Source organism: Acipenser ruthenus, chromosome 48 (assembly GCF_902713425.1).
Source record: "Acipenser ruthenus chromosome 48, fAciRut3.2 maternal haplotype, whole genome shotgun sequence".
Taxonomy (NCBI): domain Eukaryota; kingdom Metazoa; phylum Chordata; class Actinopteri; order Acipenseriformes; family Acipenseridae; genus Acipenser; species Acipenser ruthenus.
In genome coordinates, this window is record NC_081236.1 from 5,444,236 (window position 1) to 5,472,023 (window position 27,788).

General features: G+C 39.7%; 1 protein-coding gene across 3 annotated transcripts; it reads left to right on the plus strand.

Annotated features, from left to right (window-relative positions):
* On the plus strand, window positions 1-20,690 carry LOC117967639 (zinc finger protein 565-like). 3 transcript variants are annotated; one of them, XM_059014643.1, is made up of 4 exons: window positions 276-551; window positions 3,078-3,197; window positions 6,884-7,007; window positions 16,514-20,690. In XM_059014643.1, the coding sequence occupies exon 4, from the start codon at window positions 16,549-16,551 to the stop codon at window positions 17,455-17,457; it is 909 nt and encodes a 302-aa protein (XP_058870626.1). In that variant the 5' UTR covers window positions 276-551; window positions 3,078-3,197; window positions 6,884-7,007; window positions 16,514-16,548; the 3' UTR covers window positions 17,458-20,690. The 3 variants fall into 3 exon arrangements, with proteins under 3 accessions (XP_058870628.1, XP_058870626.1, XP_058870627.1); XM_059014645.1 differs by lacking the exons at window positions 276-551; window positions 3,078-3,197 and adding an exon at window positions 1-263; XM_059014644.1 differs by lacking the exon at window positions 3,078-3,197.
* Window positions 20,691-27,788: the final 7,098 nt, after the last annotated feature.

The following is a 27,788-nucleotide window of genomic DNA, read 5'->3' on the forward strand; positions in this document are numbered from 1 at the left end:
CAACTCTGGCATGGGGGAGGGTGTTATCTGAATTAAAATTGTATTCACTGGAAAAGCTAGAGCTAGAAACAGCTCGTTTACGGTGTTACAATTAAAAATGATGTTTATTTTTAATTAAAAGGTCTCCGATATCACGATTCCCTTTGCGGTTCATATTAGATGAATTGTCAGACCGTGCTGATCGGTTTGTATTTTGTGATTGGTATATTCCTCGTCCTGTGGGAGACAGACCCGTTCAGACACTGAGGGAGAGCAGAGAGGAGGTGAGAGAGTCTGAATGGAGCTCTACAATGTGTTTATAAACTACAGAGCGCTGTTATATTGTATTATTTTGAAAGGTCCGGGTTGTAGTGTGGTAGGAGCGCGTTGTTTTATCCGTTCAGACACTGAGGGAGAGCAGAGAGGAGGTGAGAGAGTCTGCATGGAGCTCTACAATGTGTTTATAAACTACAGAGCGCTGTTATATTGTATTATTTTGAAAGGTCCGGGTTGTAGTGTGGTAGGAGCGCGTTGTTTTATCCGTTCAGACACTGAGGGAGAGCAGAGAGGAGGTGAGAGAGTCTGCATGGAGCTCTACAATGTGTTTATAAACTACAGAGCGCTGTTATATTGTATTATTTTGAAAGGTCCGGGTTGTAGTGTGGTAGGAGCGCGTTGTTTTTGTGTGTGTGTGTGTGTTGTATTTGTGAAGCGGCGTGGCTGTGTCAGCGCGTTTGTTTTTATTCACGTCCCCCAGTTGCAGTCTGCGTGCCAGCTTGTTTTGAAAGCATCTAGCTTCTAGTGTGTAAAATATTGTCTTCGGCGGTCAGACTATTTTGTCGTGGATTTTTTTTTTTTTTTTTTACTGTTCCTGAGACAACATGTTAGACGTTAGAACCTAACAATCGGGCATCGGAATTCATAAGCGAAGATTGAGAATTTTTAAAAACGATATAAATGTATATGTACAATCAAATCACTATTATTTGATTGGGTGTAGAGTGTGTTGAAGTTTACCGTAGTGATGGTAATAGGAGTGCTTTCTAAAATGTTAATACTGTGCATATCCCATGGTTTCTCTTGCCTGAACACGCACGGTAAACTGGCTTTCTATCCTTTTAATGTGTTTGAAACTATTTTTAAATATACTTTGTTTCCTTTACTAGTTTTATTCTGCTGGTATAATTTTAAAACACTGAGGGAGACCTCAATTCTAAACTCGTCCTGTGGAACATCACACATTTTTTAAAAATATTGCTACGTGAAATGTGTTTTTATAGTAAGAATGAACAGTATTTGTATTTTGATACAGGATATCTGTTACTACACAAAGTTAAAATAAATATCAGTTTACAAGACTTGCTTTCAGATAGTGTTGCACTTACTTGGTCACCTGGGGGGTGAAATTGCCCCCTCCCCTTGCTTATTTCATAAGAACATAAGGAAGTTTACAAACGAGACGAGGACATTCAGCCCATCTTGCTCGTTTGGTTGTTAGTAGCTTATTGATCCCAGAATTTCATCAAGCAGCTTCTTGAAGGATCCTAGGGCCAGGGTGTCAGCTTCAACAACATTACTGGGGAGTTGGTTCCAGACCCTCACAATTCTCTGTATTCTTGTAGGGATGGGACTTTGAAACGTATAAACTCTAAAGAAGTGTTTAAACATTTAATAATATGCTAGACATATAACCGGTCATGTGACAGATGTCACCAAACCCGTATTTTTTTATGCATTAATTTGAATAATTTATCATCACTAGTCGATCACGTATGAGACTGCTGTGGTGCCACAGTAAGGGCGGATATTATAAAAAGGAAGGGGTTTGACAATTTCCTCCAAGTAGCTTTTCTAATTTGTGCAACAGAAAGATTGACACTGAGGCGGGTTTTATTCTCGGTCAATCTGGTGCTTCATTGGTGCACTGTGTAGTAGGTGTGGTATGGTATCAATTACACAGCGGGGATATAACGTTAATGACAAGTGTTTTTTTCTGAGTTTGTTCTATATTTAAACAAAGTAAGTAAGAAAATGTATTTGCTTACGATTGTAAGTCACCCTGGATAAGGGCGTCTGCTAAGAAATAAATAATAATAATAATAATAATAATAATAATAATAATAATAATAAACCGTGGTATGTATATAAGTATGCCGAACAAAAATTGCTGTACCACAGAAACACAAGTTCAATGTTTCACAGTTTGAAATGAAAACACTCTCTACTCATGGCAATAAAAAGCAAACATCCATAACAACATTTGCTATAGATTTGGCAGAACAGGGTGTGATCACGTTATCCCCTATGAGGACAGTGCGTGTGAATCATGAATGGAGCAGTTTTGAAATCGATACTGTGCCGACCCACAAAAAAATAACAGCGAGGCTGGAAAAGCTCAAAGAAACTCGTGCTGCAGCTGTTCATACAAAACTTTCAAAGGAAGTAAAAGTTGCAATTACCACAGACTTGTGGACCCCATTCCCCAATCTTCCCATAGTTGGAAGGCTTCTTTCACTTGAAATTGTTCTGTAAGCTTTTAGATCGAACGGCTGTTTGTTTAGTAGTTTTTATTTGTATGTTGGAACTACTGCACTAAAGTTAAGGGCACCTGAGACACAGTTCAATCAGGTAGGCCAGGAACGTCTTTTTACAATTTAATGTAAAGTTGTGTGGCTACATGAATTTGAATACTTTACGTTATTTGGTACTTGACCATATACAATTAACTGCACAAGAAGGCAAACAGTATATTAATTTGATTTGATGGCATTTGATTCCAGTACTCGGAAATTGTGATGCTCAAGTACTCGTCTCGAGCAACAGTAGATCTCAAAAATCCCACCTCTACTATCAAAGACCGCAAACTTTTAAATCTCTGAGGCAGACTTTTTAATATCAGTCACAGTGCTCTTTATAGGTCCAAAATATTGTGCTATTTTATCCCTGGTAATTACCTTTTCCAGAAGTGAAAGTATTTCCAACTTTTTTTCAATTGTAAGCACAACTCGCTTTTGCTTTCTTGTAGCCATTTTGCATTAGCGCTGTACAGTGGTGATGTTCGTCCCTCTCTTGTAATTTGTTATTTTTTTTTAATATAGCAGAGAAAACACTGCACTTTCCCATTCATCAACCACAAACAACTGCTGAACATTATATATATATATATAGAGAGAAAAACAGAAGGAAGACCACAAATCAAAACAAGGACAATAACTCCGGTAAGACAACTATTAAATGTATTTATCTAGTCTCAGAAACAAAATGTTAGAACTTGAAGCTACTGCACTAACAAGTAACTACGATGTGATAGGTGTTACAGAAACTTGGTTGTCTGAGAGTGATGGAGACGAATATAATATTAGTGGGTACACACTGTATAGGAAAGACAGGCAGGACAGAAGAGGCGGAGGGGTAGCACTATACATAAGAAATAGTCTTGAAGCCCAGGGGTTAAATCTGGACAAAGAAAACAACGCCGAATCAATATGGGTCAGAATAATGGACAAAAATTCAAAGGGCATAATAATAGGAGCATGTTATAGACTGCCAAATTCAGACGCTGAGCAAAATAATCTGTTATACAATGACATTCGAAATGCGTGTAGAAAAGGAGAAGCCATACTAATGGGGGATTTCAACTTCCCCCATATAAAATGGGAAAACCCAATGGGGGGCACGACGGACGAAATTGAAATGGTGGAAATGACAAATGACTGCTTCCTAACGCAATTTGTCAAGGCACCGACTAGAGGGGAGGCATGCCTTGATTTAGTCTTTTCAAATAACGAAGACAGAATAACTAAAACAAAGGTCAGAGAGCCATTGGCAAACTCCAACCACAACATATGTCATTTGAAGTGTTTTTTAAAACCCCAAAAGTAATGACTAAAGCTGAGGTTTACAATTTTAGAAAAGCAAACTATGAAGGTATGAAACAGAGACTAACAGAAGCAGATTGGAGTAAAATAGAGAAAACATCCACAGAAAAAGGGTGGCTGTTTTTTTTAAAAATGTAGTACTAGAGGTGCGAAGCAATTACATCCCAAAAGGAGACAAATCTAAATCTAAAACAAAATGGCCAAAATGGTTTAATTGATCAATTAAAAAAAATATTCAGCAAAAAAAGGCACTTTACAGTGCGTTTAAAAGGGACCAGAAACAAAGTACACCGAAAGAGTACTTGGAACTGCAAACACAAGTCAAAAAGGAAGTTAGAAAGGCCAAGAGAGAGATAGAAATCAATATTGCTAAGGGGGCTAAAACCAATTCCAAAATGTTTTTCCAATATTATAACAGCAAGAGAACATTCAAAGAGGAGGTTAAATGTCTAAGAGACACAAATGGCAAAATCATAGATGAATAAAAAAAATAGCAAATATATTAAATGATTACTTTTCACAGGTATTTACAAAGGAGGACACGGACAACATGCCCCACATGTCGACCTTTTCCTATCCAGTTTTAAATAACTTTATCATAACAGAGGCAGAAGTGTTAAAGGGACTAGGAGTTCTTAAAATAAACAAATCCCCTGGGCCGGATGAGATCCTCCCAATAGTACTCAAAGAAATGAAAGAAGTTATTTACAAACCGCTAACCAAGATCATGCAACAGTCTCTTGACACGGGTTGTACCGACAGACTGGAAAATTGCAAACGTAATACCAATCCACAAAAAGGGAGACAAAACCAAACCAGGTAACTACAGACCAATAAGCCTGACTTCTATTATATGTAAACTTATGGAAACTATAATAACATCAAAAATGCAAAATTACCTATATGGTAACAATATCCTGGGAGACAGTCAGCATGGTTTTAGGAAAGGGAGATCGTGTCTGACTAACCTGCTTGATTCTTTTGAGGATGCAACATCGACAATGGATAATTGCAAAGCATACGACATGGTTTATTTAGATTTCCAGAAAGCTTTTGACAAAGTCCCGCATAAAAGGTTAATTCTCAAACTGAACGCAGTAGGGATTCAAGGAAATGCGTGCACATGGATTAGAGAGTGTTTAACATGTAGGAAACAAGTTCTGATTATTATTATTATTATTATTATTTATTTCTTAGCGGACGCCCTTATCCAGGGCAACTTACAATTGTTACAAGATATCACATTCTTTTTTTACATACAATTACATTATTTGATTAATTTTTTTACATACAATTACCCATTTGTACAGTTGGGTTTTTACTGAAGCAATCTAGGTAAAGTACCTAGCTCAAGGGTAAGCAGCAGTGTCCTTTACCTGGGATTGAACCCACTACCCTCCGGTCAAGAGTCCAGAGCCTTAACCACTACTCCACACTGCTACCCTAGATTAGAGGAGAAACCTCAAAATGGAGCGAGGTAACCAGTGGTGTACCACAGGGATCAGTATTAGGTCCTCTGCTATTCCTAATCTACATTAATGATTTAGATTCTGGTATAGTAAGCAAACTTGTTAAATTTGCAGACAACACAAAAATAGGAGGAGTGGCAAACACTGTTGAAGCAGCAAAGGTCATTCAAAATGATCTAGACAGCATTCAGAATTGGGTAGACACATGGCAAATGACATTTAATAGAAAAAAGTGTAAAGTATTGCACGCAGGCAATACAAATGTGCATTATAAATATCATATGGGAGATAGTGAAATTGAAGAAGGAATCTATGAAAAAGACCTAGGAGTTTGTTGACTCAGAAATGTCTTCATCTAGACAATGTGGGGAAGCTATAAAAAAGGCCAACAAGATGCTCAGATACATTGTGAGAAGTGTTTAATTTAAATCAAGGGAAGTAATGTTAAAACTTTACAATGCATTAGTAAGACCTCACCTAGAATATTGTGTTCATTTCTGGTCACCTCGTTACAAAAAGGATATTGCTGCTCTAGAAAGAGTTCAAAGAAGAGCAACCAGAATTATCCCGGGTTTAAAAGGCATGTCGTATGCAGACAGGCTAAAAGCATTGAATCTATTCAGTCTTGAACAAAGAAGACTATGCGGCGATCTGATTCAAATATTCAAAATCCTAAAAGGTACAGACAATGTCGACCCAGGGGACTTTTTTGACCTGAAAAAAGAAACAAGGACCAGGGGTCACAAATGGAGATTAGATAAAGGGACATTCAGAACAGAAAATAGGAGGCACTTTTTTACACAATTGTGAGGGTCTGGAACCAACTCCCCAGTAATGTTGTTGAAGCTGACACCCTGGGATCCTTCAAGAAGCTGCTTGATGAGATTCTGGGATCAATAAGCTACTAACAACCAAACGAGCAAGATGGGCTGAATGGCCTCCTCTCGTTTGTAAACTTTCTTATGTTCTTATTTTCTTCTTATCTTTTTTTATATATATTTTTTTAAACCATATAATTTGGGGCAAAGTTACTTATTAAAAAAAAAAAAAAAATACAACAAAAAATGTAACACATTCCTGTTTTTTTGTTGTTAAACAAACTTTAAGAAACACACTATTCTAAAAACATTATACTATCCGAAAATGTGTTCAGTATGTATATAGTATATAGTTATATCTTCACTAGCAACTTTAATTACAACCGTAAATATAAACAGTTCAATAGATACTTTGATGTGTATGTGTGTTTTTTTGTTTACTTTGATGTCTTTGTGATGTTAAAACATTATTTGCTCATTTAGGGTTTATTTGCTTAGAAAACACTAACCAGGGCTGTCAGTATCAATGTAATATAAAGAGTGTGTGTGTGTGTGTAGATATGGTTTAAACGCTGACTGCAAAGAGTTTAAACGTTCATAAAAATGTACCAAAATCACATCCCTATATTCTTGTAATCTCATAGTACTGTATACATCTGTTTAAATGAACCAAAGCAAATAATATATTAATTATAAAATAAATCTCTGTTCTCCTTAAACTAAACTAACACATTTTCAGATGTGGAGTGGCTGCTAACGGCTCTCACCTGAAGAGAAGAAAGGACACATTCACTGAGGAGACGGTCAGAGCGAGTGACTAGAGCACTAGAGCCGTGCTGCACACCCCACTGACAATACCTGAAGTAAGTGTCTCTCTCTTTATTCATTCCACTTTTAAATCAGTTTCTTACTTGGCTTATATTGTCATTTTGTAACTGAGTGTGTCAGGACAGTCAAGGTGTTACTTGACAGGATTGCAATTGTGTGCAATTTTTGTTTATTGTTATTATTAGATTTTTGCGTAATATTACAGAAGGAAACGTATCTGAAAGGCTAAGAGTTTAGCACAAGAATGCACGTTACAGTACAATTAATCTCCGTTATTGTCACAGATTAAAAAGGGCTGTTCGCTTGCTTTCAATTCATTTTTCAGTAGATCTGTTTTCCATGACTCTCTGCAATTGTTAATTAAATCAATAATACTATGCAAGCTATTGCTCTGCACACAGAGGTGCCTCAAATCAATACTATGCAAGTTATTGCTCTGCACACAGAGGTGCCTCAAATCAATACTGTGCAAGTTATTGCTTTGCACACAGAGGTGTCTCAAATCAATACTATGCAAGTTATTGCTCTGCACACAGAGGTGCCTCAAATCAATACTATGCAAGTTATTGCTCTGCACACAGAGGTGTCTCAAATCAATACTATGCAAGTTATTGCTCTGCACACAGAGGTGCCTCAAATCAATACTATGCAAGTTATTGCTCTGCACACAGAGATGCCTCAAATCAATACTGGTAACATTCTATACAGTTAACCTTGTTTTTAATAAGTAAAAATAGTATCGGGGCAATTCCATGAAAAAGTGACCATGGCCATGAAAAAAAAAAAAAGTTGCATTTATCACAAACATATCTTCCTGTATTTGTACTGAAGGGTGTATATCAATGCAGGCTGTATTATTATTGTTCTGATTATGCCTTTTCTTTACAGATATTTAAAGTTACTGTTAAAAAAAGCAACATTTTCAGAAGTCTGCCTTCCATACACTTTAGGTATCAAGTGTTATGGATGTGACTGGTAGTAAACTTGATGAGATTGCAAAGCAATCCCATGTTTTATCATGCACAAGCAAGTAATCCCATGTCTTATCATGCACAAGCTAAATATTAATTGGAATCACTAAAGGGCACCAGAGCACATTGTCATGAGACCATACGGATCACAATACGGACACTCTGTTTCCCAGTGCTGTGTAACGTGTGATCATCCTGCAGTAAATAAGTCTCAAAAGAACCGTGTTTTGGATTTTGTTTTAAATATTTGAAGGCAACAATAGGATAGCGAGTTGTGTGCAGCAGAACAGACTTGATGCTACATTAAATCCAACGATGAACTGCGAGTTGAATATTATTCTGATGCTTTAAAAAAAAAAAAAATAGGTTGAATCCTAAGTAACATTGATGATTTAAATAATTATTATTATTATTATTATTACACAATGTACTTCAAAAAGACCTTTTGTAATTTTGGTTTATCTTGCTTACTCTACATTGGTTGCGGATGTATTCGGTGGCATTCTGAAGCAGGAATCGATTACTGTGCCGTCTTGTTTAGTAACTAATTCAAGTCTGACTGAGTTTTATAAGCAGATATTTTTGACATCTTTTTGTTTTTGAAGTGAACAGTTGAAGTTGTGCTGCATTTGTAAGTGTTATGTGCTTGCAAGATATCGTTGCTACCATCTACTGTCAGTTATTGGTAACACAGCTTGCAGTATTCTGGAGCACAAATGCTGCTGTACAATGATCACGTGGTCTTCCATTAGACTGGACTAATGTCCAGTACGTGAGGGGATTTGAGATTAAAATGTGACGACGTCATGAATTAGTACATTTTTTAATATCTCTAAATGAGATTTTTTTTTTCATTGTAATCAAGAAGCATGCATTCAGAACGTGAAGATCTACCTCGAGATGTGTTATTTTCATTAACTTTGATTATAGTCCAATGAGTCCTTTAAGCCTGACATGCAAAGTGAAATTCATGCAGTTTAATATGTTAATTTGAAATGCACAACAAAACCTCAACTTATGTAGGAGCTTTAAAGCTAAAACTCTGATTTCGTTCACTTTAATTCATTGCCACACCTGCTTATAGTTATTTTCTGCATTCCACCATGATTACAATTATTGTAGATGTGTTATTTAATAGGAGACTGTCATCTCTTTTCTCTTTTTTCACCCCTCTACTACAAAAATGACCATTTACAGCAGACGTTTTATGGCAACAAATTCAGTGTAGAAAAGAAGTGCCACAGTAATGCTGCTGCTATATTTCACTCCTTACAGCTGCCTGCCTACAGCATAAAACAAAACAGGCGGAAAGTTTATTAATGAAGATGCACCCTCAAAATGAGACTGAGCCAGCTGTGAGGTGAAGGGGAGAATGAAGCAAGATGACAGTGCAACTAATGAAAGTACAACAGTGTTATTAACAATGCACTGGAAACCAGCACTGGCCACTTTTACCAGCTCACTGCTTATTCAGGAAAAAATTAAAAATACAACAACCGACACACAGTTATCAGACCATTGTTAATACTGATATGAAGTTATTGAGTCTGGAGTGATTAGAATTTGCTATTTTGTTAACAGAATACACACTAAACACTTTTAGGCACAAAGCTGCCAGGCTCAGAATGTCATAAACCCGTCCTACTTTTCTGAAATCATTTTAATACAGCGTTCGTCATTGCCTTGTAACTTTTGCTGATATTCTAACCCGAATCTTGAGACGTGTTGCTCAATCGCCTGGACTTTCTCCGGCCTCGCAAAGGAAGAGCAGAGAGGTGCTGGAGCAGTTAGTCTACCGTTAACCACTTCAACTCCAGATGTGAAAATGAAACCCCTTCCCAGCTACCAGATGTTGAAAATAAGAATAATGTTTTCAAACCTGTAATTGCTATAAAATGTTAACATATGTTGAATAAAACACAAATAAATGACCTAAACTGTGTTTGTCATTAACCCTTTGTGCTCCTGTGTACTACATACCCATGTTCAATATAGAGAACATTTTTTTTATTTTTATTTAAACAATGAAAACAAAAAATGCTGCTAATAACATCAGTAAACAGTAATTATCAAATAAAAATCAAACAACATCAAAACATGTGCCATTATCAACTTGCTCTGTGCCATTTATTGAAATGTTCAATACAACAGAACCCGGGGTTGCCTTCGCAAACACTGCACATTTTTCGTGTGTCCTTTCTTTTCTTTTCGTTTTTGGAGCAGAGATCCTGCACCTTTTTTGTGGTCTATGCTTCCCTTGTGTTGGAGGGATGGTTACAAGTGCGTGTACACAGCTACTTTGCGCAGGCATTGTGATGGATCTGGCTGCCGCAGATGTCTGCTTTATTGCCTTGTACCCAGTGCTGTGTTTTGATAGTATTTCGTCACAGCACTGCCATTTCAAACCAAACAGCTTCCTGTTTGCAGCTGGCTTACCTGTAAAGTAGCTGCATGCTCTGCTGTTTGTACAGTTTGTACTGTTCTTGGCTCCACATCCTCTTCATCATCATCAGCATCGCTGAGTAATGTCAGCATTACTGTCGGTGGTATCGAAATCCTCCGAATCCAACTTCAGTCCTGTTGCCATGTTTAGCTTTCACTAAAAACTATATAAACTACAACTAAACAAGTAAAACTAATAATAAAACAAAAAATAATAATTTAAAACACACACACTATATATATATATATATATATATATATATATATATATATATATATATATATATATATATATATATATATATATAATGTTATATATCTCGGCCTTCTAAACGCCCACAGGTAGATTGGAATTATTATTATTATTTATTTATTAGCAGATGCCCTTATCCAGGTTGACTTACAGTTGTTACAAGATAATCACATTATTTTTACATACAACTACCCATTTATACAGTTGGGTTTTTACTGGAGCAATCTAGGTAAAGGACCTTGCTCAAGGGTACAGCAGCAATGTGCCCCACCGGGGATTTAACCCATGACCCTCCGGTCAAGAGTCCAGAGCCCGAACCACTACTCCACACTGCTGCCCATAGTTTGTTTATTGCGGCATCTGTGCTGTGTACCTCTTGTGTCATTGCTCGGTATGTATTTATTAATTCTGCAACTTTATAATATGTTTGATGGACTCTCACTTCACGGCTTTCAAACCACTGAATCAGATCCACCAGTCCCTTGTAAGCCTGCATAAAAAGGGAAGTATTTGGAATGATATTCAGCAGAAGAATACCAAGTGCCCCATCGTGTTTTGCATGGCTCAGGTGGCAACTTTATGGGCAAAGTACAGCCTTCTTGTTGGATTGCATCTGTCAGGTGGTCTTTAAAACGTAGTTTTCTACTTGGGCAATGTTTTTAACGGTTGCAACCAGCTTTGTCAGCTTTATGAAAATTATTTGCCAGATATTGCTGGCAATGCTATTATGTGGGCAGTACAAGTCAAATGTACTGAATTTGGCAGTAAACCGCGAAGAATGTCATTGTATGCCTTGATCATGTAACTGGCATTATTGGAGACAAATCCAGTCGCATTATTAAAATTAACTTCAAATGCGTTTAAACATTTCACAACGCCCTGTGCCACCAATGAGTAATTCACAGAGTGCAGATTAACTGTATCGGCTAATATTACTTTCAGTTCGAAGGTATTCGATAGTCCTTGGAGAACAAACAAAATGTGCAAAACATACTGATCTTTTGCGTTTGTAGACTCGTCAGTAACTACAGATACACTGTCAGGCTTTACCAGTTGTACAATTTCCATCTTGTACAATTTAGCAATTTGGGGTAGATATTCCCTTCTGAGTTGACCTGCTGTAGGAATTGCTCCCGCATTTATTACATGTTTGTTCATAAATGCACGTAGTTTGGGATTATCAGTTTTTTCCAGGGGAGTATTCGCACAAACAGATGCCTCGTGTCAAATCCAAAATAACATCTCGTCGGCGTTCACAATTTTCATTCCCCTTGCGTTTTTTACTGGAGGACGCCGTGTCTCATAGCTGTCAATCTCAGCCTTTCGTTTTCTGTGTTTATCTGATAGCACTATGTAACACAATATTTGTTCCTGGGTAGTAAGTGTTATTTCCTAATTGCTTATGCCTCAAAAGTATAGAAAATGGCTATTATTCCCCACAAACTTTGCTTTTGTGACCAGGACAGTGATATTTTGAAATGTACCTATTTCCAATGAGAAAACGGGCGAATTTGGGTCTTTTCGTTCACATAAAGTCAGAAAAAAACAACATATGAATCCAAATTAACATGTATTTATACTAAAGTAATACAAAAATTACTACAAAAGATTTAGAAGTGAGTAGTTTTTCGAGATTTACGATTATACTGTAAATCACTTTCACGAATCAGCCCCCAAATGTAGTCTCCCATCATGTTCTCGTTATACTGTCCTTGGTAGCGGCGTTCAAAGTCCAGTATATCCTGCTGGAAGCGCTCGCCTTGCTCCTCCGAGTACGCTCCCATGTTCTCCTTGAATTTATCAAGATGAGCATCAAGGATATGGACTTTGAGGGACATCCTACAGCCCATTGTGCCGTAGTTCTTCACCAGAGTCTCAACCAGCTCCACATAGTTTTCGGCCTTGTGATTGCCCAGGAAGCCCCGAACCACTGCGACAAAGCTGTTCCAAGCCGCTTTCTCCTTACTAGTGAGCTTCTTGGGAAATTCATTGCACTCCAGGATCTTCTTTATCTGTGGTCCGACGAAGACACCGGCTTTGACCTTTGCCTCAGACAGCTTAGGAAAGAAGTCTTGAAGGTACTTGAAGGCTGCCGACTCCTTATCTAGAGCTCTGACAAATTGTTTCATAAGGCCCAATTTGATGTGTAGTGGTGGCATCTGCACCTTCCGGGGGTCCCAGCCGTATTCATCATACTTCAAGGCGTCCAGCAAGGTCTTGATGCTGTTAATCCTCTTTGAGGTGCACCGAGTGAGCCAGGGGAAGAGACGGGTACTTGTTACCATTATGGAGCAGCACGGCTTTGAGGCTCCTGGATGAGCTGTCAATGAAGGACAGTATAACGAGAACATGATGGGAGACTACATTTGGGGGCTGATTCGTGAAAGTGATTTACAGTATAATCGTAAATCTCGAAAAACTACTCACTTTAAATCTTTTGTAGTCATTTTTGTATTACTTTAGTATAAATACATGTTAATTTGGATTCATATGTTGTTTTTTTCTGACTTTATGTTAACAAAAAGACACAAATCCACCCGTTTTCTCATTGGAAATAGGTACATTTCAAAATATCACTGTCCTGGTCACAAAAGCAAAGTTTGTGGGGAATAATAGCCATTTTCTATACTTTTGAGGCATAAGCAATTAGGAAATAACACTTACTACCCAGGAACCAAAAAAAAAAAGAAAATGTGTTACACGGTGTAATAAATGTTGGTCTATTGTTGACTTTCGAGTGTGGTCCAAAGATAAATTGCAAGTTGTGCAAAATAAATGATACCCATCGGTGTGCAGAACACCAGGTGGATAGTGTTGCGAGCGTTCGCTCAATGAAATGCTTTTTGATTGCAATGTCTTTGACTCCATGTTTAGGTCTCTCAATTTCTCTTTTAACGCATCAATTTATTCAATTACCATTTATACTCATCATAATCAGCTTTTCTTTTTCTATTTAGTCAAAGTGAAATGTGTTGATTTCTTAATTGTGAATTCAATTACTATAACTGGAGTGGCTGCAGGGACATCTAGGGTTTACAATTGAAAAACCAGGCTGTGTAAAATGCAGGACCCAAAGCATTTGGAATCCCAGTCCAGGAGTGGCTTTGTTGAAGTTCTCAGAATGCTCCTGAATGTGCACCATTGTAGTAGCTGAGGGTTTCCCTGTAATGGAAAGAGATTGTGTAAGAATCTCAAATACAGTAATAATAATAATATAATAATTTATTTCTTAGCAGACGCCCTTATCCAGGGCAACTTACAAGATATCACATTATTTTTACATACAATTACCCATTTATACAGTTGGGTTTTTACTGGAGCAATCTAGGTAAAGTACCTTGCTCAAGGGTACAGCAGCAGTGTCCCCACCGGGGATTGAACCCATGACCCTCCGGTCAAGAGTCCAGAGCCCTAACCACTACTCCACACTGCTGCCCAAATAAATGACAGGAGGGTTGAAGTGGTTCATACTATTTGCTTATGCAAAGAGCACCTTGGGAAATCTAAATCTGAACTGCAGTATATGTCCCAGTGGGGGACACTGCTGCTGTACCCTTGAGCAAGGTACTTTACCTAGATTGCTCCAGTAAAAACCCAACTGTATAAATGGGTAATTGTATGAAAAATAATGTGATATCTTGTAACAATTGTAAGTCGCCCTGGATAAGAGCGTCGACTAAGAAATAAATAATAATAATAATAATAATAATAATAATAATAATAATAATAATATTAGCCTGATTTAAAGATAATGGGTGTGCCCTAATGTTAGGATTAGTTATAAAAATATGTGACATTCTAAAAGTGTTCAGTAAAATAAACAGAAAGTCATAAGGAAAATAAGACATTTAGGTCTTAGCTGGGACCCCATGTTAATGTGTAAATGTGTTTGTGTTTTGAATGCTAATGCTCAACTTTTGATACAATGTTATTCATGGCTTTTCATTGACTGAATTGCTATGTGACACGCAATTGGATACAAATGTCACCTGACCCTCCCCCGACTTTCATTGCACATTCCACAGTACTAGCACTGCCTTAGAGAATGAAACCTGAAATGCTAGACTGAGAAACCGATCATAGAATAGAATGGGATACTTGATGTACTGTAAGTGGGTTTTCATTTGACGCAAGTGCGTACGTCATTGTGCTGAAGTGGTTAATTTGCAAAGTACCACCCGCCTGTATTTGATGTAGATATACGTATAAATGTAATTTGTATAACCCCGGTCACGCAATAGTTATGATCATTGATTTTTCCTTTTTTACCAGATGGCTGGATTGTTGGAATGGACTTTCCCTTTAAGCGTCTCCTGGTTTTGGAAATGTACAGACAAGGCTTATTATAGAAGTTATTACAGGTTACAATATGGCCGATATTAGTCTATTACAGTAGCAGCAAATAACATTTAGACAGATAGACATATATTTAGAGACCATGGACTGCTTCTAGTGACAGAACAATAATCGTATGTGCTTTGTTCAAAATGATCACTGCAAATCGGGATCCTGCACTTGCACAAATGTTTTCCATTGTAGCCTGATTTCTTCAGTTGACGGGAATCTGAACAAATTCACCCCCATCTTCTTTATTTTTTTTTTTAAAAACAACACCTGACACAGCAACGGCGAACCATTTTCGAATCAGGACTATTGTCACAGAGCACTGTTTTCACATGGAATATATAGGATGAGACGGAAGGAGTACTAGGCAGACAAGCCTATTAACCCTTTGTGGTCCTATGTAGGACCTGGTCCGACATTGTTATTTTTCCTTTCTGGTCCAATGTCGGACCCTGTCCGACATCATCAAAAAGACGTAAAAAAACAAGTCCGTTTTTTCTCTCGAAAAAGCCGAGAAAACCATTCAATGGCTGAGTGAGACCGATAGGACCAAGAGAAGCTGAAAAAAGGGGCGTATCTGAGAAATACAGATAGTCCTGGCACCACAGAGATAACCCAGACATAAACAAACAAGATAGCTGCTTCTGCATCCAGTGCTCAAAGAATATCATGGACATTTTCAGAGCTTTTTGAGATGTTCTAGTAATAAAATAATGACTTGGATCACATTATTGAGGAGTTTGGTAATAAAACGAGTGATCAGGAGTTGATTTATCAGTATGCAAGACTTTGAAGAGGTATGTGAAAAATACAGTGAACAAGAGGTGGGGTGAGGCTGGAGATGCAGTACTGACTGTCCTGTGAAAAAAAATACTTTTAAACGGTGCGTCTAAAATAAACTGTGCGTGTGAAAATAAATTGGAACTGACGCGCCTCAGACGAGCTGAATAAATAGACCGCAAAGGGTTAAGATGCCCTTACGTAAGTGATTTTTTGAATACATATTTTGACGTTCTGCAGTGGACATAAACGGGTAGTATGAGACCCACTTTATTCCACAATTATGGTAAGGACCAGGTGTTTTATTTTGAATTAACCCCCAATGTGCTCTTCAACATCAGTAGCAGTTTTCTGTTACTGACCCCTGATTATTAATATTATTATGGTACTTGTGTTTAGACTGTAAACAGGCATGGGACGACCACCTTTGAGTAGAAACACACAAGTGACACAAATGACAGGCTTGCTGTTGATTTAAACACTTCCGCCTCTGTGTTCTGGGAGGGGAAATGTCTTCACACAAGGGGTGGTTGATATGATGTCATCGGGCACGCACTGCAGTTCAGGGGCTATGTGCGCGCATACGGGGCCAAAGCCAGCCTAGGTCTGTGCTCAAGTGTAAACGGGGGCTCAAATGATAAGAATCTTTGAATCTGATTGAACCTAAGCTAGTTCAGGTCTGACTTGTAAGTGTAAACACACCAATAGAGAACAACAGCTCGTAATACTTAATTTTATTTTCTGTTTTCAGGACTGCCTTATCTTGGTGAAAGCCAAGGAACAAAGATGGAGTCTGTTTATATTAAGCAGGAGGAGGTTCTGGAATTGCTACCTATCTGCATTAAACAGGAGATGTCTGAACTGGATCCATTCCACATTAAAGAAGGGACTGAACTGAAGCCTGTCCACATTAAAGTGGAAAATACTGAACTGACGCCTGTCCACATTAAAGAAGAGACTGAACTGAAGCCTGTCCACATTAAAGTGGAAAATACTGAACTGACGCCTGTCCACATTAAAGAAGAGACTGAACTGAAGCCTGTCCACATTAAAGTGGAAAATACTGAACTGACGCCTGTCCACATTAAAGAAGAGACTGAACTGAAGCCTGTCCTCATTAAAGAAGATGGGACTGAACTGAAGCCTGTCCTCATTAAAGAAGATGGGACTGAACTGAAGCCTGTCCACATTAAAGAAGAGACTGAACTGAAGCCTGTCCACATTAAAGAAGAAGAGACTGAACTGAAGCCTGTCCACATTAAAGAAGAGGAGACTGAATTGCAGCCTTTCTACATTGAAGAGTCTGTTGACTTGTTTAAGTATTCAGAAAGCATGTGCCGGCCACACATATCACATCAGTGTACTGATTGTGGGAAGAGCTTCAGTCGATTAGGACACCTAAAAACACATCAGCGAATTCACACTGGAGAGAAGCCATATCACTGTACTGACTGTGGGAAGAGCTTCAGTCAGTTAGGAGACCTAAAAAGACACCAGCGAATTCACACTGGAGAGAAGCCATATCACTGTACTGAATGTGGGGAAAGCTTCAATCGGTTAGCAAGGCTACATATACACAGGCGAATTCACACTAGAGCCAGCCTCCCATCCTCCCAGTCCCTCGCCTCTCCACCTCGCTTGTTTGTGTGTGTGGAGAGCTGTCTGATTCCTTGTCTCTCTCTCACCCTGCAGTAAAGGAAGGGAGTCCGCACAAGTGAGAGCTGGAGACACTGGTATAGTAAGCAAACTTGTTCAATTTGCAGATGACACAAAAATAGGAGGAGTGGCAAACACTGTTGCAGCAGCAAAGGTCATTCAAAATTATCTAGACAGCATTCAGAACTGGGCAGACACATGGCAAATTACATTTAATAGATTATGGGATCAATAAGCTACTAACAACCAAACGAGCAAGATGGGCCGAATGGCCTCTTCTCGTTTGTAAACTTTCTTATGTTCTCATGACACTGAGAAGCGGAGCGCGTCAAACTGAAGGAGACAGACCCATTCTTTCAGAATGAACTGGAGAGCCCTGGGATTCAGCTCCACTCCTGCCCCTGAACTGGAAATGACTCTCACTCATCATTCTGTGAGGATTTAGGACAGAGTTACAAGGTCATTCTACTTAGCTTTTTCACTGAACACTTAGATGTGTGATACGAACCAAACACATTAAACAAAGCTGCCAATAACATATATGATATTTTAGCTATAAATGGCATTACTGTGTACCAGTGTCAGTGAGTACATGTGACAAGGAGCGACGGGATCAGAGCTGCAAATCTCCCTCCCAACCCAAGAGGGCGCTAAGCAGAGGTACTTGCACACCTCTACCGAGACTAGCCGGCTTGGAGAGAGGGACAGAAACGTAAGTCAGCCATCTTAGTGCTGGGCGGAATTACCATATTAGAGGACAAGATTACTGTGATCAGATGTGCTGAGTTGCGCTGATGATGGGGTGGAGTCTCCGTATATAAGGGCTGTAATTTTGTAAGTGAATATAACTGGACAAATTAATGAATCTCTGTGTCTTGAAGAAAAAGGGCCCCTTTCCTGGCAGACATACTGAACTGTATGACCACTGACCTACGTGACCAGGGCTAGGTGGCATCTGGACTGGATTAGGCTGAAAGGACAGTTGACCTATGTATACAAAAATGTATAGTTCAGACTGACCATAACCCTCTGAGATGGCTGGATCAAATGAAGGACAAGAATTCTAGGCTAACGTGCTGGAGTCTTTCCTCCCTCAAGCACAGTGCCTGTGATGTCCTATGACATGGATACTTTTGCTGAAGTTGAGAGCCTTCTCCCGCTTTCATTTAATAAGAAAAGGTAATAAAAACTAAACAGGAATGTGATATTCCACAATTTTTTTTAAAGGTTCCAAAGTTTTAATGCAGTCAATTCTGCATTAAATATATACCTTTTTTTGGTTCAATTAAATGTCAAGTTGTGTATCACTGATTTTGTAATGTTGGTCATATTTTGTACTTTATTATTCTTATACCTCCCCCCCCCCCCCAAAGATACTAAGTCACAGCAGAGGAGATCAGGAGAAGGATCAGGCCACCTGAGAATATGATTGGTCGCATATCTCAATATAGATAAAAATAAAAAGGTAGAGCTGAAGAGGAATACTGAGGAGACAGTCGGCGTTAGTCCTGGCCCAACGACGAGTTTAACTTCTGTGTGTTCAAAACTGACTGAGGGTAAATTAGTAAATGTCCACTGCAATGTCAACACACTACAACACTGAGATGTTTTATCAATCAGTACTGTAAAATATGGTATAATATACAGACCACTGCATTCAACAGCATCAGACAACCTCATCTCAAAATGATATGGGTAGCCTTATTTTAAATCTATATAATGATTTGTTTCCATTCTAAATTGTGTTGTGTTCAGGCCTCATCTAAATGCACATGTAATATTGTGCATTATTTATCATGAAAGAAATCCATTGAGATTATAGAACAATGTAATGGTATTCTTGGTGTAAATTAAAAATGGATTGTTGCAATACTAGTAACACTTTCTGTGTGTGTTCAGGAGAAGCCTGTGATTTGGTTGTGGGGATTGGCAGATTGGCAGTGCAGCTGAGTATCAAGTCAACAGAAAACACAATTAAACTCCTGTCTATATTTTACCTCTAGTTTTGTATGTATGCCACTCATGAAGACGGAAGCATGTATAAGCACTGTTTTTTTTTAATCCCGAAAATATGATTGCAGCTGCCTGCAATGTTATTTGATAGTGTATTTTGTTTTTTAAAACTCTAAATCTACAAATTAAAGCAACTAGATAGAGTTTTGAAGTAGGTTTCTTACACATTTACAAAATATGTTATTTTTACCTTAATCAGTGATGTTTAAAGCTTAGGCAAACTGGTTAATATGGCTTCTCCTTTTCTATACGCATTTCGAATGTCACTGTATAACAGATTATTTTGCTCAGCGTTTGAAATAGGTGGTCTATAGCATGCTCCTATTATTATGCCCTTTAAATTTGCGTCCATTATTCTGACCCATATTGATTCAGCGTTGTTTTCTTTGTCCAGATTTAACACCTGGGCTTCAAGACTATTTTTTATGTATAGCGCTACCCCTCTGCCTCTTCTGTCCTGCCTGCTCTATAAAGTGTGTTCCCACTAATATTATATAAAAATCCTAAAAGGTCTAGACAATGTCGACCCAGGTGCCTTTTTTGACCTGAAAAAAGGAACAAGGACCAGGGGTCACAAATGGAGATTAGATAAAGGGGCATTCAGAACAGAAAATAGGAGGCACTTTTTTACACAGAGAATTGTGAGGGTCTGGAACCAACTCCCCAGTGATGTTGTTGAAGCTGACACCCTGGGATCCTTCAAGAAGCTGCTTGATGAGATTCTGGGATCAATAAGCTACTAACAACCAAACGAGCAAGATGGGATGAATGACCTCCTCTCGTTTGTAAACTTTCTTATGTTCTTAGATCTGTCTGTCTGTCTGTCTGTCTCTCTCTCTCTCTCTCTCTCTCTCTCTCTCTCTCTCTCTCTATATATATATATATATCCACCAAGGTGAGATGCAGAATTGTTTTTATTGAATTCCTTCTGGTCGATTCTGGTTGAGGGCGATTCAGGAGTAAGAGTAATGAGCTTTTTGCACACACCTTGTATCTGCTTCCATTCTCTACACGGCTCTCAGATGTGCAGTTTGGAAATAATCATGTGGTTACAGCAAAACATTTCATTTGAAACAGGACAGCTGGCACCACGCTGGCTTGAAGAACTAGTTCTGCTGCATGCACACACTATTTTGTCTTGTTTCTGCTTAATAAAACTGCTGCTTCGGATCAACTCTCGGAGGATCTTTATTTAAAATTTGGTCCCTACATATTTTTATTCAATTTAGATTTAGTTATTTAATTTCTGCTAAGTAGGCATAAATACAATAACCGTTATTTGCATGTGTTATATGTGTACTAACATTAAAAGTGATTTAGATTTTGTTAAAAAAAACAAATATAAAACAAAATAAATTTGTGTATTAATCATTATTACCATGATCTTATTTATTTTGTTAAATTAGGTTATATCATAAATAATGCCTATATATATATATATATATATATATATATATATATATATATATATATATATATCTTTCCCTCTGCCTTCAAAAAAGCCTCTATCACTCCCCTCCTCAAAAAACCTACCCTCGACCCCACCTCCCTCCAGAGCTACTGTCCTGTCTCCCTCCTACCCTTCCTCTCCAAAACCCTTGAGCGGACTGTACACCACCAGCTCTCTGCTTTCCTGTCCAACCACTCTCTGCTTGACCCTCTCCAATCTGGCTTCCGCTCTGCTCACTCCACTGAAACCGCCCTCCTGTCTGTCACCAACTCACTTAAGTGTGCCCGAGCTGCCTCTCTCTCTCCTCTGTTCTAATTCTCCTCGACCTCTCTGCCGCCTTTGACACTGTTGATCACTCTATTCTACTATCATCTCTTGCTGACCTGGGGATCTCTGGCACTGCTCTGGCCTGGTTCTCCTCCTACCTCTCCAACCGCACTTACCAGGTAACCTGGCGTGGAGCAACCTCCACACCTCACCCTCTCTTAACTGTAGTCCCCCAAGGGTCAGTCTTGGGTCCTCTCCTGTTCTCTCTCTACACCCGCTCCCTGGGCCCCCTCATCGCATCCTATGGTTTCTCATACCATTTCTATGCTGATGATGCTCAGATTTTCCTCTCCTTCCCCACCTCTGACTCCACCATCTCCTCCCGTATCTCTACCTGTCTGTCTGCTATTTCCTCCTGGATGCACTCACATCACCTCAAACTCAACCTCTCTAAATCTGACCTCCTTTTCTTTCCCTCCTCCTCCCCCTCCTCTGATCTCTCTATATCTGTTCCTCTGGAATCTACCACACTCTCTCCCTCTTCCTCAGCTAAGAACCTTGGAGTCACCCTGGACCCCTGCCTCTCTTATTCCCAGCACATCTCTACTCTGGCACGCACTTGCCGATTCTTCCTGAGCAACATCCGAAGAATCCGACCCTTCCTCACCAACTATGCTACCCAGCTCCTGGTCCAGGCCCCCGTACTCTCCCGCCTAGACTACTGCAACTCCCTCCTGGCTGGCCTCCCTGCGTCCGCCACCCGTCCGCTCCAGCTCATCCAGAACCCTGCTGCCCGCCTGGTGTTCTCTGTGCCTCGCTTCGCCCACGCTACTCCACTACTCCGCTCGCTCCACTGGCTCCCGATCACCGCTCGCATCCAGTTCAAGACTCTTGTACTAGCCTACAGATGCCTTGACCAGACTGCACCCAGCTACCTCCAGACCCTCATCTCTCCCTACACCCCCACTCGACCTCTCCGCTCCGCCTGCACTAGAAGACTAGCTCTACCTCCGCTACGCTCCCCTACCTCCAGAGCCCGCTCCTTCTCCACCCTTGCTCCGCAGTGGTGGAATGACCTTCCTACAGATGTCAGGACTGCCCAGTCCCTGACCACATTCCGGCGCCTCCTTAAGACTCACCTCTTCAAACAGCACCTGTAGAACTCCTCTGTTTGTATCCTGGGACACTATCACCCTTCATGTAAATGTGCTTTATTTTGCTCTTATCTGCCCCCTATTTTACTGCATTTAATCCTGTACTTCAGAATACTGTAATCTGCCAAGTGTTTAACCTGTATTACTTTGTATTTAATCACATCCTGATGTAACTATCACTATTTAATCATATCCTGATGTAACTATCACTATTATCTGCTGTATTGTTGAATTGTGGTTTGTCACACTTGTACTTTGCTTGAACAAAAGTTATTGTATTTCTTGCTCTTATTGTATTACTTGTATTGTAACACTTGAAATGTATTTGCTTACGATTGTAAGTCGCCCTGGATAAGGGCGTCGGCTAAGAAATAAATATATATATATATATATATATATATATATATATATATATATATATATATATATACACACACACTTTAATACATACATATATATATATATATAATATATATGTGGGTTAGTGTGGTATCATGTTTTAAAATCCATGTTTTTGCTAATGCTGCATGTTGGTGCTGATTTTACTAAGTGTAGGTGTGTGCTGAAGATTTTGGACCGCTGCCCCTCCTCTCTGGCCTTCGCGGGGAGAACACCAACGTGCTTGCTAGATATGCCAGCATCTGCCAACAGGTGAGAGTGTGTGTGTGTCTGTCTCCCTGTCTCTCCCCTCCACTTCTCTCATTCCCCAGGGTAAATCTCTCTGACCTCCAGCTCCTCTCTCAGTCCCCGTCACTCCCTCCACCCCCCTCTCTTTCAGAACGGGTCGGTTCTGGTCGTGGAGCCAGATTCTCCCTGATTCTCTGCCTCTCTGTCCCCTGTATAACCTCTCTCTCTCCTCTCCCTCTGTCCCCTGTATAACCTCTCTCTCCCCCCTCCCTCTGTCCCCTGTATAAAAAGTTAGCATCTCCCCAAAAGCACGCTACTACCATTGTACAATAGAAATGTTTATAGCGGGGCTGTAACCTACACGGTACATAAACCCACCCTACACGTACCCTAAACAATCGATCACATTACCTCAGGCGAGTCTGGATTCAAACATCTATCATGGCCCGCCCTACAAATACCAGAACTCTACTCGTCAAACAAACATCAGACAGACACCCGGGAAAACATCTCCGTGTAAAATGTGTGCTAATCTGAAATGACAAATGCTATGGCACTTTTAAAGGTAAGCTAATCATTTCGTAATCTCCCAATTCACAGCACCTGTTGATGGTGTTGATCAGCTACGCTAATTAAACATCTAAATCAGGGTATTTTAGCAAATCAAGCCCTAATGTTCACTGAATATAATAAAATCAGTAGCACCCGCTACAATCTATTATTATTATTATTATTATTATTATTATTATTATTATTATTATTATTATTGAAATGATCAGGAGACAGGAGTTTGAGTAGTGTTAGAAATTCACTCTAGCCTTGATGCTGCTGCTGCACCCAGTCCTGGTGTTCAAAACGCCCCTCAATGAAGTCTATTATTAATATTGAAATGATCAGGAGCCAGGAGTTTGAGCAAGGTTATAAACTCAAACTAGCTCTGCTGTTGCTGCACCCAGTACTGGGGTACAGAACTCAGTTTGGTAAACTAAACCTTATGAAAGTTTCCCACAGTCATAATACAGCCAAGTGTAATAAAGCACAGGGAAGCATTGTAAAGCATAGAGAGGTCTGGTAAAGCATAGGGAAGCATTGTAAAGCACAGAGAGGTATGGTGAAGCATAAGGAAGCATTGTAAAGCACAGAGAGATCTGGTGAAGCATAAGGAAGCATTGTAAAGCACAGAGAGGTATGGTAAAGCATAGGGAAGCATTGTAAAGCACAGAGAGGTGTGGTAAAGCATAGGGAAGCATTGTAAAGCACAGAGAGGTGTGGTAAAGCATAGGGAAGCATTGTAAAGCACAGAGAGGTGTGGTAAAGCATAGGGAAGCATTGTAAAGCACAGAGAGGTGTGGTAAAGCATAGGGAAGCATTGTAAAGCACAGAGAGGTGTGGTAAAGCATAGGGAAGCATTGTAAAGCACAGAGAGGTCTGGTAAAGCATAGGGCAGCATTGTGAAGCACAGAGAGGTCTGGTAAAGCATAGGGAAGCATTGTAAAGCACAGAGAGGTCTGGTAAAGCATAGGAAAGCATTGTAAAGCACAGAGAGGTGTGGTAAAGCATAGGGAAGCATTGTAAAGCACAGAGAGGTGTGGTAAAGCATAGGGAAGCATTGTAAAGCACAGAGAGGTGTGGTAAAGCATAGGGAAGCATTGTAAAGCACAGAGAGGTGTGGTAAAGCATAGGGAAGCATTGTAAAGCACAGAGAGGTGTGGTAAAGCATAGGGAAGCATTGTAAAGCACAGAGAGGTCTGGTAAAGCATAGGGCAGCATTGTGAAGCACAGAGAGGTCTGGTAAAGCATAGGGAAGCATTGTAAAGCACAGAGAGGTCTGGTAAAGCATAGGAAAGCATTGTAAAGCACAGAGAGGTGTGGTAAAGCACAGGGAAGCATTGTAAAGCACAGAGAGGTCTGGTAAAGCATAGGGAAGCATTGTAAAGCACAGAGAGGTATGGTGAAGCATAAGGAAGCATTGTAAAGCACAGAGAGGTGTGTAAAGCATAAGGAAGCATTGTAAAGCACAGAGAGGTATGGTAAAGCACAGGGAAGCAATGTAAAGCACATAGAGGTATGGTAAAGCATAGGGAAGCATTGTAAAGCACAGAGAGGTATGGTGAAGCATAAGGAAGCATTGTAAAGCACAGAGAGGTATGGTGAAGCATAAGGAAGCATTGTAAAGCACAGAGAGGTATGGTAAAGCACAGGGAAGCATTGTAAAGCACATAGAGGTATGGTAAAGCACAGGGAAGTATTGTAAAGCACAGAGAGGTCTGGTGAAGCATAAGGAAACATTGTAAAGCACAGAGACGTGTGGTAAAGCATAGGGAAGCATTGTAAAGCACAGAGAGGTGTGGTAAAGCATAGGGAAGCATTGTAAAGCACAGAGAGGTCTGGTAAAGCATAGGGCAGCATTGTAAAGCACAGAGAGGTCTGGTAAAGCATAGGGAAGCATTGTAAAGCACAGAGAGGTCTGGTAAAGCATAGGAAAGCATTGTAAAGCACAGAGAGGTGTGGTAAAGCACAGGGAAGCATTGTAAAGCACAGAGAGGTCTGGTAAAGCATAGGGAAGCATTGTAAAGCACAGAGAGGTCTGGTAAAGCATATTAAACTCTCAATACAAATGCTGAACTGGCAAATACAGGATTTAATAGTATTTTTTAAAATGTAATTATTACGTCTCATCGTCTCTCCCTCCCAGGTATTTGCTTCCTCTCCGGGGGTCAAATCGAGGAGGATGCCTCTCTCAATCCCAACGCCATTAACCAGTGCCCCCTGCCCAAGCCCTGGAAGATCACCTTCTCCTACGGGACAGCCTGGTAGACTTGCCTGCCCAGGCCTCCACGCTCTCCGCCTGGGCAGGCAAGCCAGGAAACCTCCAGGCTGTGCAAGTGGTCTTCACTGAAAGAGCCAAGGTACGGAGGGGCATTCAAAAAGTGCCGGTCTTAATATTTTTTTTTTTAAAAAAAGGAGACAATATCCTTAAATTGAGCTCCAATATGAGCCAAGATGCTGTTTTGCATATCGAGCATCTCCTCCTTGCCTTCAAACATAAAAACAGCCTCTTCACAATCCCTTTTTAAATCTTTCACACAGATGTGTTTTAAATCTGAGCAGGGCTGCAGACCCTGTAAATACTGACTGTGACCAACATCATGAACATTGGAATGGTCTGACTTCTTGGTTATTTTGTTTTGAAGTGTTTTTGTCCTGTTTCCATGATTGCTCTCTCTTTGGCTGGTGATTTTTATAATGTTGTTTCTTGCCAGGGACCCCCTTGTGAATGATATGTCTCTCTCAAGGGCTGTCCTGGTTAAATGCATACATTTGGATGATTGGCTGTAATGCCATTGGAGCTGTCTTCAGTCAGTTTTGTACATAACTGTTGAATTTAACTGGTGTGTGTTTGTCTATCTCTCAGTGTATCTTTCTTTGTGTGTCTCTCTCTCTCTCTGTGTCAAGGTGAGGCTTGAGCGATTAGGGAAAAAGGTAGAAAATCAGCCAGACGTTGCGGTAGTGATGCTACTAAGCACTTTTATTTAACCCACTGAAGATATATACACACCTACCTCATTTTAAAACTGAATAATCCAGTGGAGCTCCAATCACGGCTCACCGTTAAATAGGAAAGTAAAGAGAATGCTGTTGTTGATGGAGTTGGTGCAATAATTGTGTGCATTTATACTGTAGAATGTGAGTGAAGGGAAACAAGTACCGGTGTAAATGAATATTGGTTCCCTTGAAATATCTGTGTCCCTTCCTCCCCCCCACATGCATGTGTGTGATGTGTCCTATTTCTATGTGAATTCTGCATGTATAATGCTCGTGAATGTGAGTAATGTTTGCAGGCTGTTCTCATGTATTATTGCAGGTGAGACTGGACCTGTTGGAGGAGACTGGGTGGTACAAGGGTTTGGGTTAGTTGAAAGTGCAGGGATAGAGATTTGTATGCAAAGAAAGATGACTGTTAAAAAAATAAAAATAAGGGGGAACAAATATTCGCAAAGGGGAAATATTGGTTCCTAGGGGGAGTTAATATTTGTTCCTAGGGGAACAAATATTCTCTGACACCGGTACAAAACAAGTCATGGACAAAAAAATACATCACAAAAATAAACACTTGTTTACAAATTAGGGGTTTCCACTGTGTTAGCATCTTTCTCTGTGTGCAATGTCTGTGTCTCTGTGTGTGCTACTGATTTGGTTTGTTATTTCTTTCTTCAGATTAATGGATTGGCGTCGACTGGATCTTACGTTCAGAGCGGACAGAAAAACAAGGCTGCCTCCCAGTCTCTGCCAGTTATGTCTACTAGACCAGTGCGCTCCATTAAACTGGGACCAGTAAACCTCACACACTGAGCCACTGATTTTGCACCAATCAGAATTTTACATTCCAAAAGATGCTTTTTACAAATATAAAAGAATGTGAAGACGTCTGCCTTTCTTCCAGAGCATTTGAAGTCATGTGGAGCTTTAAATAAAAAAAATATTGTGTGGAAATTGATGATTTTTCTTTTTTCTTTAAGTGATTATAGCTTAACAAAATATTTTCATAAATATGACCACCTGGTTGGAAGTTGCATTAGCTCTCAGATGTCCAGTTTTTGAAAGATGTTCTTGCAAACCTGGATTTGACATGATAACTGGATTAAAGGACGTTCTGTTTCTGTGCCTCGCACTTGGAAAGGCTGCAGGACCCCCCGGTCACATCACCTCTGCAGTGTCTTCTGGGTCATGATACTGGCTCACAGCATGCCAGTCAACAGGGGGAGCAGCAGCTGATTGATTAATGACAGGAAAGAAGCCAGCGAAGGGGTGGGGACAACTTTACCCTCCAAGTGATCAAGGAAGTGCAGCACTAACTG

Coding starts and splice junctions, on each gene's coding strand:
- LOC117967639 (XM_059014645.1), top strand. CDS start 16,549: ATGGAGTCTGTTTATATTAAGCAGGAGGAGGTTCTGGAATTGCTACCT.